The 19472-nt window shown below is 43.1% G+C and overlaps 1 protein-coding gene across 3 annotated transcripts; it reads right to left on the bottom strand.

The window, feature by feature from the left end:
• Positions 1 to 1859: 1859 nt before the first annotated feature.
• Positions 1860 to 19388, bottom strand: ADSL (adenylosuccinate lyase). 3 transcript variants are annotated; one of them, XM_035903215.1, is made up of 14 exons: positions 18120 to 19388; positions 15705 to 15883; positions 15171 to 15374; positions 14096 to 14140; positions 13310 to 13389; positions 10747 to 10918; positions 10385 to 10431; positions 9888 to 9978; positions 8975 to 9044; positions 7799 to 7946; positions 5730 to 5820; positions 5082 to 5171; positions 2753 to 2929; positions 1860 to 2431 (listed from the first exon to the last, which is right to left on the bottom strand). In XM_035903215.1, the coding sequence occupies exons 1-14, from the start codon at positions 18172 to 18174 to the stop codon at positions 2345 to 2347; spliced, it is 1536 nt and encodes a 511-aa protein (XP_035759108.1). In that variant the 5' UTR covers positions 18175 to 19388; the 3' UTR covers positions 1860 to 2344. The 3 variants fall into 3 exon arrangements, with proteins under 3 accessions (XP_035759108.1, XP_035759109.1, XP_009646153.1); XM_035903216.1 differs by lacking the exon at positions 18120 to 19388 and adding an exon at positions 15544 to 15622 and having other exon boundaries at positions 15705 to 15785; XM_009647858.2 differs by lacking the exons at positions 15705 to 15883; positions 18120 to 19388 and adding an exon at positions 15544 to 15694.
• Between the last annotated feature and the right edge of the window lie 84 nt (positions 19389 to 19472).

The raw sequence follows: 19472 nt of genomic DNA, 5'->3' as shown, positions 1-19472 counted from the left end.
GGCTGGAAAACCGCCTGAAGGAAAAAGACCTGGGGGTACTGGCTGACAGCCGGCTGAATATGAGCCAGCAGTGTGCCCAGGTGGCCAAGGCGGCCAACGGCATCCTGGCTTGTATCAGGAATAGTGTGGCCAGCAGGAGCAGGGAAGTGAGCGTGCACTGGTGAGGCCACCCCTCGAATGCTGTGTTCAGTTTTGGGCCCCTCACTACAGGAAAGACATTGAGGTTCTGGAGCATGTCCAGAGAAGGACAGTGATGCTGGTGAGGGGGCTGGAGCACAAGTCCTATGAGGAGCAGCTGAGGGAACTGGGCTTACTTAGTCTGAAGAGGAGGCTGAGGGGAGGCCTTATCGCCTTCTACAACTGCCTGACAGGAGGTTGTAGTGAGGTGGGTGTTGGTCTCTTCTCCCAGGTAATGGGCGATAGGAGGAGGGGAAATGGCCTAGGTTGCACCAGGGGAGGTTTAGGTTGGACATTAGGAAAAAATTTTTCACCTAAAGGGTTGTCAGGCATTGGAACGGGCTGCCCAGGGAAGTGGCCAAGTCCCCATCCCTCATGGTATTTAAAAGACGGGTAGATGAGTTGGACTTGATGATCTTAAAGGTCTTTTCCAACCTAAATGATTCTGTGATTCTATTCTATGATCTATCACGGACACGGGCTACAGGGGTATGAACAGGAATAAACTGGGAGAGCAATCTGGCCTGGCGAATTGGCATGGAGCAGGTTCCTGCAGCACTGCTTGGCCACCTACTCCAGCAGCCAAGGAGAGGGGGGAACCACATGACTGGCTGGTGCCTCTGCCAACTCCACTGGAAAAAAAGAAAGTGAGGCCCTAAACTGAGCTCTTGTCACAGCTGGCAGCCTGTACCTAGCACAAAGATTTATTTCCAGATGACGAGGAAAGATAACGTGAGCTGTTCCTTTTCTCTGCATGGGGTTGTTTGGGGTTCTTTTTGCTTTTTAATCCCACAGAGGAGGAGGAAAGAGGACCAAAAAAGGAGGAATTCCGCATCTATCTGTTTTCTTACTTGGCTATCCATTTGAGTAATAGTTTGAAAATTACCAGTGTTCAATTATCCAGTTTTCAAACAGATGGCTAATTAAATCTTAATAGCATGAGCAGGCAAAATATTTTAAACACCATAAAACTCACAAACACTTGAGACATTTTGAATGCCATAGTCTGGAGGCAAGGTAAAGCCTAGATGAGGGGAGATCATGACCTGAAGCTTCCCACTTCTCTTGACTAATTAATATAGACAAATCTCATTAAAGCAAACTGTATTTTGAAACCCTCTTTAAACAGCAACGGCCTCAAAAAGAGCAGGTAGCTTCTTTCAGTTAATCCTACTTTTCTCAATTCTCTCCAGCAATTACACTTGAAAAAAGAACCAAGTAATTCTGCTACTGTCATCTCCGAGAGTCTGAATAAGTAACAGAGGTAAGAGGGAGCTTTTTATCACACTCAAGCAGAAGAAACGGGCTGTAATGTAGCAACACTGGAAGAAGAGGTAAGGGAATCATTCCAGTTTAAGTCAAAGGGAGAAGACTTTCATCCAGTACTGAATGTCCAGCTCTTAAATTTCTCTGGCACCTGATGGAATTCCAACATCTTCTTTCTTTCCTTATCAGACAAAACTTACTTGCGGTAGAGAATGACTTTCACATGCCAGAGACCACCTGCCATTCAGTATCAAGAACCTACAGCAAAGGACTTGGAAAAGTAAATCACGACGGCTGGTTCCAAACCCACACCTGATTTTCAGAAGCTACAGAGCCCACAGGTACAGTATTAAACCAGCAAGGGAGCACTGAAGGACCACCAGTTTGATGAGCCATGAAGTTCTGTCACCTCTCCCTTTCGTTATTCCTCATTTTTTGGCCTATTTGCTCCCCAAATCACAGTGCTCTGAAAGCCAGGACAACCTTTTAGCATCTTTTGAGACACCGGTGGAGAATGTTCAAGAACAGATGACTAAGATGGAAATGGAAGTGGGCTCAGTTCCCCTTACCCCTGCTCTTCACTGAGTCATACATGAATGTCAGGGCAGCGCCTGGCATTGCTCTTTAAACAGCTGGCAGTGCTCTGTAAGGGGCCAGTGAAAGGCTCTGAGATAAGTTACCTTGTCACAATCAAGCGTTTCTCAGTAACTCAGCACACAATAGATGGAGGCTTGATTAAACAGCAGACAAAGAACCAAAAGCCCATCTGGAATCAAGGTGGCTGTAAGCTCTGGGGGTTAAATGTAGTGTAGAGAACCAAAATAACACGGCACAGTAAACAGACCTGGTTCAATAAGGCTTTTATTATCTGCCTGTACCCCTGCACCTTTGCAGAATACACCTAAAGTGCCAGTTCAATTTTCCCACCCATCTTGCTTTGGTATGGAATCAGCGCTGGTCGAACCTCCTCCTTCAGGAACTTTGCCACCTGTTCAAGAAAGATGGGAAAAGGGAAAATTAGCAAAGAAAGGGTTCCCTTCTCCTCCCCCTTCAGACCTGCTTGTCTCAGTGGGGTCTGTCTTTCGCAGAGACACACACAGCAGTCTTGATACATCCAGGGTCAAAAATGTGAAGCCCACAAGGGAAGACAAGGAAGCCAAGGCAAACAAAAGAGAGAAAACGTGTCTGCTGTAGTAGCACAGGCGGAGGTACATAACACTCACACTCTCTGGCACACAAGGGGATGCAGGATTAAACAACACATTACATTACAACCTGTAGCACCCGTGGCCTCTTTCCACTACTTTACCTGCTGAGGAGCACGCCCAGTGAAGGAGGAGGGATCCAACAGGCTTTCAAGTTGTTTATGGATAGGGCTGAAGTATGGATCAGCGCGGACTCGGGCAATGAAGTCATTATCGCCCCCTTCCTGTTTCACAACAGCAGCTGCTTGCTGGGAGAGAACACGAATCTTCTCGTGGCAATCCTGTAGGAACAGGGGGAAGGGGAAGGGAGAAGAAAAGTCATTCCATTGCTACTGACAGCACACGTTCATCCTGCTAACTTGTGCAGGAGCGCGAAACATCAAAGCCTACAGCACCGGCCAGCGTACAAATGAGACGCAGCTTGGACGGCAGCGTCTCATATACCACCATATTAAAAGCAGATTTTCTTCATCCTTCCATGTCTGCCCTTCGAGGCTAAAACAGTCGGAATGACACATACGTTCTCTATTCAATTATACCACAAACTTACGACACTGGAATCCTTTACACTTCCTCAAACTCCCCAAATACTCCTAGGAGTCACTACAGGGTTTTTTTTTTCAGTTGTCCTATTCCCTACTTGTGTGATTTTTTCAAAGACAAACTATAGTAGCTGTTCCCAAAATATTCTATGAACTGTAATAAAGGAATTCCTTATTCACCACTAGTCATCCCCTGTACGGAACATCTTGGGAGCATAACAATTGTAAAACCTCTACAGGTTCGGAAAAGGGAAAAGAACCCGCCTGACTTAATGAGCAGTCAACCGTGGCTTACATAAGGATAGACTGAAGGGAACAAAACCTTACAAACCTGAGGGCCTTAAGACATTCCCTCCCAAACAACCCTCACATGACACTAAGACTGGCAAAATCCTTATAACAATTTTTCTCATACGCTTCCTAATCCCTCGATTCCCTGTGGAATCAATCTGTAGACCCAACTGCAGTCAGGGCCCACCTGCAAAACCAGATGCTGCTATGCTGGGCCTAAACCACAGTCATATGGTTGCATTTACAGCCATGTAAGAATCTCCTCACGTGTATTATCCTTGACCTATCCTCAGTTAGGAGGAAAATGATCTGTTCCTTGTTTCCTCCATACAAAGGCCATCTTGCTCCAGCACTGGCCTGCCTCAGGTGAATCCAGATCTGTCTTCTGGATGTTTAGGGGCGGGAGCTGTTCAGTGGCAGGGAAAGGAAGTGAGTTTCTGTGCTCTGAGGTGGGAAAGCATAGAAGATGTGCTGTTCTGGAGTTCCCAGCACATGAAAACAGAACATACTAATGTGAGTAAGAACAGATTTTATTAGTGTACTAAACTCTATAGAGTTGTAGTTAAACTGCAACAGAAAGAAAGCAGGCCAATACCAAACACAAATGAAATTCACTCTTCAATCTAACCAAAATAGAGAGGACTGTTTAGGTAAGTATGGGATACTTCAGAAAGAGAGCCAGCTGAAAAGATAATTAAACTTATCCATGTGATGTGATCCTTAATAAGTTTAGTTAGGAAGCTTATTGACTGACCCAGGGGGGGGGGGGGAAGCAAAGGGGATTTTTCCTGACTAACATCACAGGTGAGCTGCCAGAAGTGTTTCAGAGAACCAGAACCACATGTCCTACTCAAAGCTTCTATCCAACCCTTTCGCTATGACTATCCTGCAAGTTTAACTTCTGTCCCTGATGTGGAAATAATCATAGAAAGAACATTTACTACCTAAGGTAAGTGAAAATAAACCGTTTTATTAAGTTGTAAATTTGATTAACAGTTTTAAACTGAACTGCAAAATTAAATGATAAGGAAATATAATCTAATTGTGTCTGGATTTGTTTACTAAGGAAAACATTTAATTTCAATTTGCTTGAACACAGAGAACTGAATGAAGGACCACAAACAAAGTTAATAATAAAAAGCACTATACTGAATTAGGGAAGAGGGACGAATGAATGAATGTTTCAGAATGGTTCTTACTTGCTTTTTCGTTAACAGCACTGATTCATTCTTTTAATTTATAAGGTAGCCAACTGCCAACATGTTCCATTTAAAGAAGCCTGGTCTGTGTTCCAAGTTTCTTCAGACATTTACAAAAGGAAAACGCCTACTAGTATCTAATATAAAAATAGGTCTCCCTCTTCTCCAGCACAGACAGCCAGATTAGCTCAAACACACAGTGTTCCTAACAGAAAATATGGATATCCACAACTGCTCTCTCCTCAGAGAGCAGAGTCTGTTTTTGCAGCATCAGTGTAGTATTAATAACTCTGTGGGAGTAGGTGGAGAAGAAAGACAGGTGAGATGGTCAGGACAAGAGCCCATGTACTTTTGTTTCTCAGGAGTGAAATGAACAAAGGTATTTTTGACTGCATTTGTACCTGACGATTGCCCCCTGCTTTCACCATCGCCATGATTATATTCTCTGTGGCCATGAATGGCAGCTCCTGCCGGATCCTCCTCTCAATCACCTTAAACAAAACAAAAGGAACAGAAAAAAACCCAGCATTATAGCAATTCTGTAGATAATTGGGACTCCCCGTGAAGTTTTCCTCTCCCTTTGAATCTCCAGGATTGGTCAATGATGCAAAGATAATTTCTCTTTTTGAACTTAGCTATGGAAATCCAGGTATTGAAGCTGATACTACTTAGAATCTGTATCTTGTAAGGGACACTACTGTGGAAAAGGTGTACAACGAATTTTTTTTAACCTGTAGGTAAGTTACAGGGCTGTATGAGATCTGCCTTGACGGTATCTTTTGGTGGCAAGTTCTACAGATCTGTCATGTAGTTCAGGAAAAAAATATCCTTTTTGAGAAATTTTTAATTTACTACCTTTTGGCTTCAACAAGTACCCTTTCACGTCTGTTCTGCAAACAGTGAGAATATAGTGAGAATGGAGAGCAAAATTCAGAAACCGTTTGAACAGGTAAAGATGTAATCCTTTGAGTGGGAGGATTTTTATCCACTTTGGCATAGCTGCAGCATTATCAAGGATACAACACTGCACACATTATCTCCTGATTTACCTTTGGATATACCACAAGTCCCTCGGAGATATTCTGCAGTGTACTCAGAATGATGTCAGCTGTGAGGAAAGCCTCAGCCAGACACACGCGCCTATGAAACACACATACCCAGGGCCCCAGTTAGCAATAAAGGCCATGTTCCAGTCTACCTCAGATCCAGCTCTTCAGTTTCTGTAAATAATTCTGCAAATAGCATTACTGTGGCCCTCAAGCTGGAACTGTTCTCCTTATAGGTGCTTCTTGTTGCTTAAAGGTCACAACCAGGAAAGCTAAAGAGCGTCTTACAGCAGTAGCTCTCAAGCTGGGGAGATGGGAGGGTTTTGGTGTTTTTTTTTTTTTTTTTGGTCAGTAGAGAAAGGGAGAGAGAGGAAGAGAAAGGATAAAGGTGCACATAGAGCTCCAAGATAATTCAATGATTACACAGCTAGGAAGAGGGCAGCAATTTACAGAGCTAGCAAACACATGAGACTGTCTTCCCCTGTGTTCTGTGTGGCCCTGTCTACTGATCCTGCTCTCCAGGAGTAAGACACACTGGACTGTCACGCTGTGCCTGGTGGGGAACTTTCAAAGTGATGCATTTGGTGGGGGCTTCCTCCAAGAGACCAGCTCCTGGGTCAAAAAAGAGGCTCCTGACAGAAAGGAAGGGAAGGAGAGGAGTAGTGGGGACTGAGCTGTATCAAGCAAAAGTCTCCATGTCACAGTGCAGCAAATACAGCATCATCCATCTGTGACAGCAGTACCTGGCCCATTCTAAACTGTGATCTTTTAAAATATACTATTACTCAAACCTTGTGCTACATTTAAGGCCCCAATTCTATCATGCTGTCTTCAAAAGGACTTTGCTGTTTTGCAGGTTGATTGCACTCTCTCTGGCTTGCTCTCCTTTCAAAACACTGTAGCTTTAACAAGAAAAACCCAAGGCAGAGTTTTTAAATTGGATTACAAAGTGGACAAATGACCCTTTCTATTAGACGAGGTGAAAATAAAACTTGAAACATTCCAGTACATCTTTCAACACTTGGTAGCTATTGGGAAATAAACGTACTGTATCAACCAGTATCCAATTTCTTAAATTTACATTGTTTTCTGCTGCCTATGCAGCTCTCTTCTTAACAAGACTAGCAGCTGTGGAGTAAAGTCCTTCTGGGAAAAGATCTCCTATGCTTTCACGAAAATTTATGCAGACGTTATGTTTGTGGAGACATTTTAAAAATAACATTCTCATCAACCATGTGAACACACATCTATAGCCAAAACTGCTGTTGTTCATTTTTCTACAAGCTCTGTATCTTAGAAATAAGAAGATTTCTAAGATTCCAGGAGATCAAATTCAGCAACAAGAGACTACTTTGAAACTAAAACGTTTTAAAGGTAAATATGAGCCTTATGCAAATTTAGTACAAACTGGAAGACGGAAGCATTGAATTTAATTGCTATAATTTACTTGAAAATAATTATAGGTAAATTCTGCTCATCTCAAAATAGTCACAATGAAGAACCAGAAAACAAAGTTTGCTGAGCAATATCTAAAAGATCTGCACAGGTTTTCACGAAATATTACTTAAAAAAATGTTTGTGCTCTTTCTTTAGGATCTGATCTACTTCTTGCAAGGAACAACACTTTACAAAGACATGAAACCCAAGTTTCTTTAGATTATTTGGAGGGTTAAGGGATTACAGATAAAATGTTGAGTTATTCTTTAAGAAGTGGAGCAGGGTCAAAAAACGCATTCAAAACAGATAGGGAGGAAAATCTGAGAAATGTAAGAATTGCAGTAGTACGCTGTTGAAACACGAAGACTACGAGCGCAATTTATTACCATGGCTTCTGCATCCCTCCCTCTCTCTGCTGGTTTGCTTTGCAGAAGACTTGACATTAGAAAAACCTAACTGTTTTCATCTGATCTTAGAGAGGAAACCAGTTTGTAGCATCTAGATTCTACTGAGACTGCTTTTCATCAAGGTGGCAACTTGTGGTTTTAGTTTAAAAATAGTATTTTCTAAATACATCAAAAGACCTTCCTGCACAAGACCTTCTGAAATTGCTGCATTTCACAATCTAAACAAACCTGTTGGCACTGTCATCCAACGTTCGCTCAAACCACTGCACGGAGGCTGTTTGGAGGGGATCCAGCACCAGAGTCATCAGGTGTCGCGCCAGGCTGCAGCAGCGTTCTGAACGCATTGGATTCCTCTTGTAAGGCATAGCACTTGAACCTGTGAAAGGAGAAAGACTGATGGAAACAGGACACAGAAGTAGTGCATTCAGGAAGAAGAGATGAAGGTCCTCCCCCAGTTAAGACAAATGTGTCAGGAATCATGTTTTTGACTAAAGCCTCCAAGCATGATGATTTTCTAAGGACAAAATGGAATAAAGAAAATGACACCACCACACTTCCCCTTCAGATTAGAAACATCCAACTGTGGGGAGAAAAAAGAGTGAGAAGACATTTTGTAGTTCTGCAAAACAGAAGTACTACCACATAAAAAGAACAAATGGACTTAATTTTTAATGCAGTATTTAGCACCATCTCTCTAGGCTACCCATGGCAACTTTAGCTGTGTTCAAGACCCCATCTGCTCAATAACATTGTCCTTCAAAGTCAAATGCTTATACTGCTGCCTGTCCCTCTGGTGAATGGATATAAAAAACAACCATAGAACGTAGAATGACTCAAGAACCAAATGTGACTAAAGCTTAATTTGCTGATTCCATCCCATGCAATTATTTAGGGGTGCCTGCCTGAACTTTCTTCCAGACAAGAGCCAAAACTCTTACGTCGTCTTCTCCCCTTCTACCAATGTCAGAATCACATCATTGGTATTTTTCTGGCAAGGGTCCAGCCTAGTTTCATTGTTCCAAATTTGTCTGTTTATAAAGACTAAAATGCTGAGTCAAGCTGAAAACCTATAGCTCCAGTTAGCATCATGAGGAATGGAAAACGCTAAGTATTCCTCAGACCCAAGTTTTCCTCTGTGGGGAATATGTGACTGCTTCTGCTCTCCCCCCAAACACAAAGGAAGTGAAGAAATACAAATCTGATTTTAATTACTTGATTTCCAAAAACCTTTGGGTAAAGTGCATTTTTTTCCCTTTAAAAAGGACCCAAAATACTATCAATGTCAAACCTCAGTTAATTTAAAGCAACATCTGTCAGTGACATTTCTATGCTTAAAAGGCTGCACCAACGTAACATAAATGAAGGATACACACACCAGCCCAAGAAGTGTCTTCCACCCCTTACCGATCTGGTCTTTCTCAAAAGGCTCCTCTATCTCCTTCAGGTTGGCCAAAAGACGAATGTCAGTACAGATCTGGAAGAAACCCCAAGAAATTAACAAACAGAACCAAAATAACACTCACCAATATATACTCCTGTTAGTGTTCCTGGATAAGTGTTTGCATCTGTGTCTGACAAGTAAATTGGTGACCAATTTGGGGAAAAATTTGACAAAAAAAAAAAAGACACAGCAGTCATACTTCCTGGCCTAAAGATCCCAGTCAAGAAAGCATAAGGAAAAAAAGGTGTCTGCTGTATTAGAACAGAACAGGACTCCAAGAAGGACAAATGTTTGCAGGGAATGGAAGAGCTACTGGGAAGGAACAGTGAAAATGCATAACAAAATTACACAGTGGTTTGCAAACACAGATAATGTGTGCTCACTGAACCAGCCAGCCTACAAAACTAAACCAGAAGAAAATACCACAGATCACTTTTTGCCCAAGAGGAGGACGGAAGGAACACAAATAAATCAATGAAAAGAATCCACAAGGACAGAGCAAATAACACCATTATCAGAGAAACAATTAACTAGGAGCAAATGGTGAAATTTAAAAACTCGTACACCACTAGGAAAGACATTTAGTCTAATTGGATCAATTTAGCATAGATTAGACTAATATCTGGTGCGGGATTTGTTAACCTGTTTTAGAATCTGCTCAGTAAACTTGCTTTATTTGCCACTGGTCTTATGATCTTTGAGGTTCGATTATTAGGCACGTACCCAGTGGTGAATTTACATGATCACAAAGAGAACAACTGAACAAGGAACACCAATTAATAGTTCTCGAGAACAACGTTCTGCACCATGAGTACCTTCTCTTCAACATCTAAAATGTTTCCCCTTCTTCCCAATGTATACAAATAGGCCACTCACCTTGTGTATAGATGACCCAAGACTGGCTAGCACAGATAGGACTTCAATATCCACCTTGCGACTGTAGGTCTGCCCTGTGACCATATAAGCCCTAAATATAAGCACAGAAGTTGAGTCCTCCAGACAGATAGAACTGTACTGCAAGACTTTGAGCAAGGAGTGACACGGCTCTTAAAGTGGAGGGTTGTCATTCTGCCCTGACGAGAACAACTTTGGATTCAGGCTGTCAATTTTGGACAGCATGCAGATGGGAGAGAGAAAAGCAGAGGGAAAATGGACAGCCATGCTTTGACAAGAAGACAAGAAGAAGTGGCCTATTGAGGAGGTGAAGCTTCCTGTGGGAAGCTGCAACTAGGAATGGAAGATGGCAAAGGGAGAGAAGTCAACAGCAGCACAGATGTCAGTTTGGCAGCTAGGGGAATCTGGGTGAACGCAAACAGCAGGAGTCACACTTTGTTAACACCAAATTTAGGTGTCTAAGCATGCTTGTTACATACCGCTTAAATCCTGCCTTTGCAGTCACTAATCTGTCCAGCTCTTCAACCTCAGGGTGAAGAAAAAACCCAAACAAACAGAGCTCAGAATGCAACAACTCAGGAAGGTCAGCAACAGCAAAAAGAACCCTTTGCTTTTCTCATTTTACTGTCAACAAATGTTATAATTGCTGGGAAGCACCCTTCCTCCCCGCCCCCCGCCCAATTCTGCTCTTTTACACAGGACCTTGTCAGCGGGCCCCAGAGGGATGGCAGCGCCCTTGTGAATTTGGTGCCAGAATCTCCGTGTTCCCCCAAACAGAACAGCATTCCAGAGGGGATAACTCCAAAGACTGCAAGTCTACGCCCTGGGCTGTCTGACTTACTTTACTATGGTCTCCCTCAAAGAGCTGCAGGAAGCTGGCTTGAGTGCCAGTGGTGCCTTTTACACCTCGAAAGCGCAGGTCATCCCGAGCCCGCTCCAGGTTCTGCAGGTCCATGCACAAGTCCTGAATCCACAAGCAGCAGCGTTTCCCCACAGTGGTGAGCTGTGCAGGTCTGAAAACAACCAAGAACAGAATGCGACTCATTGACAATTTGCACAGTAACTCTGGAAGGACCACGCTTTGCCGCTGAGTCTACTGTTAAGACCTCCTTGCCGGTTGGTCTCTCTGACTCCTCTCAGCAGAAACTAAAAAGATGTGGCGTACGCAGAACAGCACATATATATCACCAGTGAATGGTACTGAAGATATGGTCATTATTTTAATGAATTAAATGTAATTATGTCAAGAGAAAACAGCAATTGTAGTTTCTGTAGGCATTAGGGGATTAAGAAATAAGTGAGAATGGGCATCTGAAGGTGTTTCAGGTGTTGAAGCCTTTGAATTTCTTAAAAGTGACCGGAGGCCTACTGGTCGGAATACCTAGAATGGGTTCCACAGCATTTTTCCAGAACTCCGTCAAGCGGAAAAGCCTCAGTCAGCGCAGGTAACGCGACTTTCTGGGCTCCCCCTTCCCCGGGCTCCCCGTTTCCTGCGCCTCTGCCGGCGGAGGGCGCCCCCTGGCGGCCCAGGCCGCGCCCCACCCGGGGCTCTGCAGGCAGGGGGAGAGAATCCAGAGGGCTGGGAGAAACGGGGGTGTGCATCTATCTCCCACCCTAATTCTGCTCGCTCGGGGCACAGGGGGCACCCTGGCTGACTTACAGCACTGGTGTTAATTTCTCAGTGCAGAAACATCCACGGGCACGTTGTGATTTTAAGTGATTCCTCTAAGGGACCGTTCCTTTTTGTTTATACAAACGCATTTCCTCGGCCTCTGGGAAACATCCAATAATTAGCAGTACCGTTAGCCAACGATTTTTTGTAAGACCTCCACCTTGAGATAAGTATCTGCAAGCTTCAACCGCACTGTCCCCCTGCAAATGCTTTGACGAGAAAATGGGGGTATTATGCAGAACCTAGAGGTTGAAATATTTCAAATTACCCACATGAACCCCAAAGACAATCACTACGCTATTTCAAAAAAGCGTATGCTCATGAACAAGGTGCTCCTGATTAAGCGCAGACATCTAAAGGAAGCATGAGATGCAGAAGCAGGGTGGGGTGATCCAGGAGGAATACAAAGAAACTGTCCAACACTGCAGGGATGGGGTTAGGAAAGCCAAAGCCCACCTGCAGTTCAATCTGATGTGGGATGTGAAAGGCGACAAGAAAGGCCTCTGCAGGTACGTCAGCGGCAAAAGGAAGGCTAGGAAAAACATGGACCTGTTCATAAATGGGGGCAGCAGAGGCCGTGCTGCCAAAGGACAGAGAAAAGGCCAAGGTATCAATGCCTTCTTCACCTCAGTCTTCACAACTTCGCCTGGCATACACTTCTTGAATACTCCTTTGTACTCTTTCCAAAAGCCAAGATAAAACAGCCCAGAGAATACTCCTCTGAAAAGCTGTAGACAAAGAAGGACCTAGGACCAAGAGCTGATTGAACTGACCCAAGTAACAGCAAGACAATTAATCAGAGACCTGACCTGGTGCTTCCATTCTCCCTTGGGAGAAATTTTCAAGTGTCAGACATGTCTGACACAACCAGTGCTTCACGTCCCTTCTGGTGTTCCATATCACTGGGGTAGAAGATCCAGGCTTACCTCAAGGTGTATAGTTTAATGCCTCTGAAAGCAAACTGTCTTCATGAAGCAGCAGATTAATCTACCCCTACAATAGACCTATCCAGATCTCGTTGTCCTTTGACTCAGCAGTCTGCCTAAAAATATTCTATTCTCCTATCCTACCCTATCCCTATCCCTATTCTATTCTAATCCTACCCTATCCTATCCTTATTCTACTCTATTCTATGTCAGAAATGCTGCAACAAGAAGTATAAGTTTCCAAGAGACAGAAAACTGTATCGTCCTGTTAAACAGAAGAAATTCTTCCTGATTCTTTCCAGGGATCCACATAGGGATGTATGAAAACTGACAGATCCTGAATCATCACTTCAGAAGAAAGTTTCAGCAACAGTGACAGACAGCATAGCTGTAGTAACAAGCAGCCAGTAACAAACCTTTAAGCTGAAGCTGAAACTAACTTAACTGACAGAAAAACAAACGTAAAGAAACTGTGATGGGAAGACAGGCTCACTGCAATTCCCAGCCATGCTTTTCGAAACAGCCCAGAATTTACACATCTATGTTCGCCAGGAAGTCGTTCCTTATGAAGCTGTGTTAAAACAACTGCTGACAGCTAGTCAAAGCAACAGTTAAATTTCCTGAGACAAGGCTGGAGTCAAGCACATACTCCCTTCTCTGAACCACACACGATGTCTTAATGATGTGCAGCCATACCACCTGCCACTGGGCAGAAGTGGGAAAAAGAAGGATGAAAGAAAGCAGTAGCAGGTAATTTAACCAAAGTGCAGCTGACAAAATGCAAGCAAAGACTGATGGCTACTTACTGGTAGTGAGTGAAGCCCAAAGTAGGCAGGTCAGCGTACTTCTCAGCAAAGTCGGCCAGCCGGCTGATCACCCTTGCGAGCTGGTGGATGCAGGAAGGATAGAAAAGAGGTGGAATGAGAGAAAAAAAAAAAAAAAAAAAGCCACAGCAGAAGGTAGCTTGCTTAAGCACAACACCACTGTGAGAAAAAGGGAAGGGAAACTGCTGTGTGCACTCCTTGAATACCCTCCTCTAACTGTACAATATGGCGTGTTCCATTTTTTCAGGGCATGCGCATTATTTTTGCTTGCTGTAGAACTCAAGCAAGAGATGATTAAAAGTGGTTGGACTTCAGCTCAAACTAGTCTAGTCCTCGTGCCCAACCCAATTCTGCAGTTGGTTTTATCCTGGAACCAGTCAGAAATAAAGCTGCTTGGGGTATAACTGACACTCCCATTATATTTGACCTCAGGAAATCGTATTATATAGCTTCTTGAGTGCTGAATATAGGAATATATTTAAGGGGATGCCTAAGCCGACCCTGAAAGCAATAGTTGTTTTTGAAACTAGTACCTGTGGCACAGATAAACAAGGAGATGCTTATAATTCCCATGGTGAGCAAAGAAGCTTTGGGGAAAGACTTGAGAAGGGAAAGGAAGATAACTGTTCACTTTCTTGAGAATAACTCAATCAGACAGCTCCTCCTAGCTTCCCAGCAAGGCCTAGGAAAATCCAAGTTAAACACAGGCTATTCATAGGACATCAGCGCTGCCCACTTCTGAGACACTGTGCACAACCGCCTTCTCACCTTGGGTAGCAGCAGGTTAAACCCATCACGGAGGACAATCAGATCCTGAAAGAAGCAAAGAAAGGAAATTTGGGCCATGTCAAAGGACCAGACATAATGACTTCTCTCAGAGAGGACAGAGATAATTAAAATACACTTTGTCCACTCAAAAGTCTCTTATAATGAAAGCTCTGCCTTTCTTCTTGTACCAGAACTTGCAGTGAACCTGCTTGTGACAAAAACGCTGGATCCATCATTGCTCCTTTTATAGTATCCACAGAAAGTCATTCTGGGCAGTAGAAGACCCATTTCCACTGACCGGGCATGCATTATTATTTTGGGATACTCCTGATGCCCATGGAATGACAAGACTAAATCATTCAACCCAAGCGGAAAATGCTGGCACAGTAGGTTAAAGACCACAGGAAAGTAAGTGGACTGATCAGGCAGCAGTCATCTTTGCTCCTTCTTTTGAGGCTGAGGTACAGCAAGGTGCCAGGTGCCACAAGGAAGGTGGTATTACCTAAAAGCCAAACAGGCTTGCAACGGAGTAGGGTAAAAATAATCATGCAGCAGCTTCTTGTGTGACAAAAGCGGACGGGAAGTTGCAATGACTGGGACACAGGGGAACAGCAATACATACTGAGAAATTGAGACTTAAGTTTGCACTCAGTTTTAGACAGGTTTTTCACAAACATTTTACAGTTCTGTAGAATAGTGGTACTTCCTTTTTCACCTAACACATTTATCCATTCTCTTGGCCACTGAAAAGCTTTATTTACCCTGAATTAATACAGGGATTCCAAGCAGCGGTTGAAAGTTCACGGGCTACGTATATCAAAAGTGGCCTTGTTCTGAAGTCAGTGAACTCTTGTCCCATTGGCATAACGGACAGCTCACAGGTTTCTGCATATGTCTGCAACTCATGATCTCTTATCTTCTTAAATATTTAACATGCAAGCGGAGTTGCATTAAAATGTCTGAAAAATCTGTTTATATGATTTTATAAAGAAAAGTTACTAAAGATCTATCAAGTAAGCAACTGTAGCTTTGTTTCGCCAGCTCTGCGGGCAGGAAACCAAAAATATTATATTACCGTATTATCCCCTACATAACAGGAAGTTGCTCCAAGGTGAATGATGGCGGCAGCTTTTGGACAGCAGTGGGCAAAGGTGTGAACGTGGGCCATCACATCGTGACGCAGCTTCTTCTCTTCCTCCGCTGCCATCTTAAAGTCAATGTTGTCCAGATTTGCTTCCATCTCCTGTATCTGCTCATCTGTGATAGGAAGCCCAAGTGACTGCAAGGGGAAAAGAACTTTCTATTTCTTTTTGTCTTTAAGAGACGACCCAAACTGAGAGAGAAGCTGTTTAGATAATTTACTCCCATGTGACATCTCATGGAAGCATGACAATATGGCAAAATCAAAAGCTGTAACAGCAAATGCTTTCATTCTAGGGTTCTCCAACCTTTTCCAATAGGACAGGACAGTGTTCATGCTTAGCTGTTCCTCTTGGGCTTCATACTTCCCTCAATCACGTAACATCCCTGTGACAGCTACAAAAATTAGACATGTGGGGAAAAGTGATAGAAAAATAGTATAGCTTTAACTTATTTTCATGAAATTCACCTTTTGGGTAAAGAACAATCCAGCTACCATGTGCCAGGAAGAACTCTTTGGACCACAACTAGACCTACAAAACTGTAAACAGCAGGCTATGGAAAGGTACACGTTTGTACCTTTCCAAAAGTCCTGAAGTACTTCCATCTCAGTCTGAATCAGGAAGCTTGGGAAATCAGTTACTTGGTCTGGAAGCAAGAGATAAACGCTCTTAGTTCACGTTCAAAAATATTTGCTAAACTTTTTCAGCAAGCTGACTTAAAAACAGAGTATCAAACCACAGAATTATACAGTGGTATAACTCTTGCACAGCCCTAAATTTGCACAAGGTAACTAAGCTGAGAAAAATGTCTTTTCCTGATACTGAGAATTTAAAAGTCTCGCAATGAACTTGGCATTACTGCCTTTTCCAAATTAAAATGCTATTGTCTTGTGCATTAGTAATTAGAAGTCACCAGCCAGGAAGCTTCAAGGACACAAAGTGTTTCAAAAGCTGGTTCTGTTCAGAATCAAACTGACTGAAAAAATGTTTGGCAGATGCAGAATCTGGAACTAGAGAGGACAGCAAGTGAAGCAGATGTGTCTTCAAGGTCCTCATCAGATAATTCGTACCCACGCAACTTAAAATGATGCTGCAAGTGTATATACAACCACGAGTGTCCAGATAAATGAGGAAAAGTACCTGGCCCCAGACTGCTGTCTTTGAGGTGTACTGATGCAGACCATAACTGCCTGAGATCACACAGGCAACTCAGTGGGCAATACACTCTCGTGCCAAGGTTAAAATCTCATGCCTTGTCCACACATCCATGATCTGTTGGGAAAAGTTGACCACAGTATGCAGTCACTGAGAGCCACACAGAGAGGAAAGAAATAAACCCCAAGAAAAGGGACTACTTGTCATAGGAATACATGCAAAGTAGGGTAATGCCAAGGCAAATGCTCTTCTCATGCGTCCACAAACATCATGTGAGGCCTCTTCCCTATGAGTTTTTGCTGATATTGACAGTACCTCAGGAGGAAAGCAATCAAATGTCCTTCAAACCTGTCTACCTAAGAAAGCTAAGTAGGAAGACTACCTGAGAGAGAACACAGTGTTTTCTCCAAGGCACTACAGGTCAGTGATGCACTCTCCGGGACTCTGCTTTTAAGGTGTCATTCTTCCGAGGCTGTTTCAGTACTTTGTTGTGCCACTGTAACTACTGTGACAGCCCACTTGTGCCTATTCCTAAAGGGCAGAGCAGAGCAGGCAGATGACATGGAACGTCTCCTGCAAACAGAGTGAGCTGCTCATCTAATAAAGAACATATGATAGAAAAATAATGAAACTTAAATTGGATTAAAAAAATAGATTGAGGGCTACTACAGGCTCTTGTAAAAGAAAAAACATTCAGATTCCACACATGCAAAACATTTTATCAGTCAGTTTGATGATGCAGGATGTCAAAACTACTTCTGTTAGAAGGAAGCGTTCAATGAAATTTATACTTCTCTTTCAAATAACATATTGTTTAGGTCAAGAGATCAAGATTAAAAAAAAAGAATGAGGTCTTAATAGAGGTGTCATAATACAAATTAATTTTTGTTCAAAAACTAAACTAGAGCTTTGAGATAGGTATGAACTCACATGCTTCAGCTCTTAAACCAAACTTTAATGACTGACAGTTGAAAAGAGGATTTGTTTAAGGAGCTCTCTCTTACTAATCACACATTTTACTGAGTCTCCTCTTTCAATCACCATGTTGTCCAATTGTCTGCCATAAGGAACAAAATACAAACTGTAGATTTTCTAATTCAGTTTCCAGTGAAATAATTTTTCAGTTGGACTATGCAAAAATGTCGCCCGTAAGTAGGGTGAACATGGAAGCATTTCCCTAGCCCTGTACTTCACCTAAAACTTTCTCACTAAACTGCATGTCCCCTCTTTTACTACTTCCCAGCAACTTTTAGAAAAGCTATGGTTAGATCTAATATTCTGATTTACTGCAAAGTAGCCTTCTAGAATGACTGGAGAGACTTGAAAGACAGTGAGGATAGCGAGTACTAATAGAGTAAATATTGCCCACAGTTAATTCACTACTTTTTTTTTAATGTACCCCAAAAGAAATATTATGGATCCTCAGTAAGGAAAACTGAGGGAACTGCTTATATCTATAACTAACTGATCACTGACAGAGCTAACAGGTGCTGAAAGTAGCTGACTCTTCCTCTTTCAGTGCAGAGCTGACATTAGAAAATAAACTCGTTTGGAATGAGGAGACAGATAAAAATAGTAGTCCCCCTCTTCCTACTACGAAGAAAGCGCTCAAGAAATTGCAAGATCTGTCTCTGCTTTCTGGGAACGAAACACTACGGTGAAAATTGGAGGGAAAGCAAGGGTCAAGAGACAGGGGAACCCCAAGTTCAGGGCTCAGGAGCAGAAACCTAGAAGTCTCGCTGGTTCTTTCAGCAGCTTGCTTTCTTCTGTTGGGCAAGTCATGCGTTTTGTTCTCTAACAGCGGAAAAGGTGACGATTATCTGCTGGAATTAATACGACAGGGTTTAAATTGTCATGCGTTGAACATACAAAGCTCCTTAAATGTGCACCCTTGGTATGACGTTTCCCATACTTGATGAGATTTGCAGTCTGCTCCCTCCAGCATCTCAACTGTGACAACACCTAGCACGTGGTCTTTCAGAACGCGGTTCCTATTTAACACAGCTGTATAATTACATCTTCAGCTTCTAAAACATCACGTTTGGTGCAGCGTACTATTGATGAGGCCGCTGTAGTGGTAAGATCCTTGAACAGAGAAGGAACACATTAATGACACTGTGCGCTGCTTGTTCCTTCTCCAGCACCGTGCTTCTCTGCCCTTAGGCTAATAGTAACAGCCAGACCTTGCGCTTGGATCGCTTCCTAACTTCAGTACTTCGAAAATGGGAACGGAAGGTTTGTGCACAAACCAAACAGGCAGCTGCTGAGTCTGAAAGCTATCCTGTCAGAAAGCAGCATTTTGGTTGTGGGTTTTTTTCCCCCCTCTGCGAACATATCACAGCATTTTCACTGTCAAAAACCTGCTATGAGCCTTCCTCTCAGGATATACCAACACTCACAAGGAATCAAGTTAGTCCACCTTAAAAAGTGACTGTCTCTCAGCTACGTGGCAATAATTAGCTGTACCCATACCCCTCATTAGGGCCAAATTCAAAGTAAGAAGGTTTAGCTTAAGCCACATTTCAAAAATGTTAACTCCATAGACTCTACTAACACAACAGCTTGCGATCATAAGGACATACTCTCAGTCGCTGCTTCCTCATGGCTGAACTGATACCAATCTTTTGCGCGATCAGGATTTTTGTGTGGTGCTCGGCCTGTCAGAAAGGCGATAAGCATTTCTGGGCTAAGTGTTCTGCTCACTTTGGCCAAAAGTAGACTTATCTCAGAAACATGGGCTATCTAAAAACAACTGGTTGAAGAGGAGTGGGGTGGTCCGAGCTGGCACAGACCGGCAGCAATCTGATTGAACAAGAGAGCAGGTCTCATCAGTCACACCCCCTGAAAAGCAAACAGCCAGGCACTAGAGAAGGTCACTAATGTTTGCTCAGAAGGCAACCCCCACATGCGCAACACCCCCAAAAAACGCTTAGCGAAGCTTTTACCAAACTAATGTCACAGAGAAGGCAAAAGGGCAAGGAGGAGGGTATGAGACCAGAAGAGGCGATTTGCTGAGGGATGACAGGTACGCTGAGCATGGCGTACGCAGGGTTGTGTAAAACTGGGCTTGCACGTCCCCC

The sequence above is a fragment of the Egretta garzetta genome, unplaced genomic scaffold, assembly GCF_000687185.1.
Source record: "Egretta garzetta isolate BGI_Z169 unplaced genomic scaffold, ASM68718v1 scaffold51, whole genome shotgun sequence".
In the NCBI taxonomy this organism is placed as follows: Eukaryota; Metazoa; Chordata; class Aves; order Pelecaniformes; family Ardeidae; genus Egretta; species Egretta garzetta.
This window is presented reverse-complemented; position numbering and strand designations above follow the sequence as displayed.

Coding starts and splice junctions, on each gene's coding strand:
- ADSL (XM_035903215.1), bottom strand. CDS start 18,174: ATGACTTGCCCAACAGAAGAAAGCAAGCTGCTGAAAGAACCAGCGAGA. Junction 10,919..13,309: donor TTGGGCTTCACTCACTACCA/GTAAGTAGCCAT, acceptor GGTTGTTTTCAG/ACCTGCACAGCTCACCACTG. Junction 5,821..7,798: donor TTGGATGACAGTGCCAACAG/GTTTGTTTAGAT, acceptor TGTGTTTCATAG/GCGCGTGTGTCTGGCTGAGG.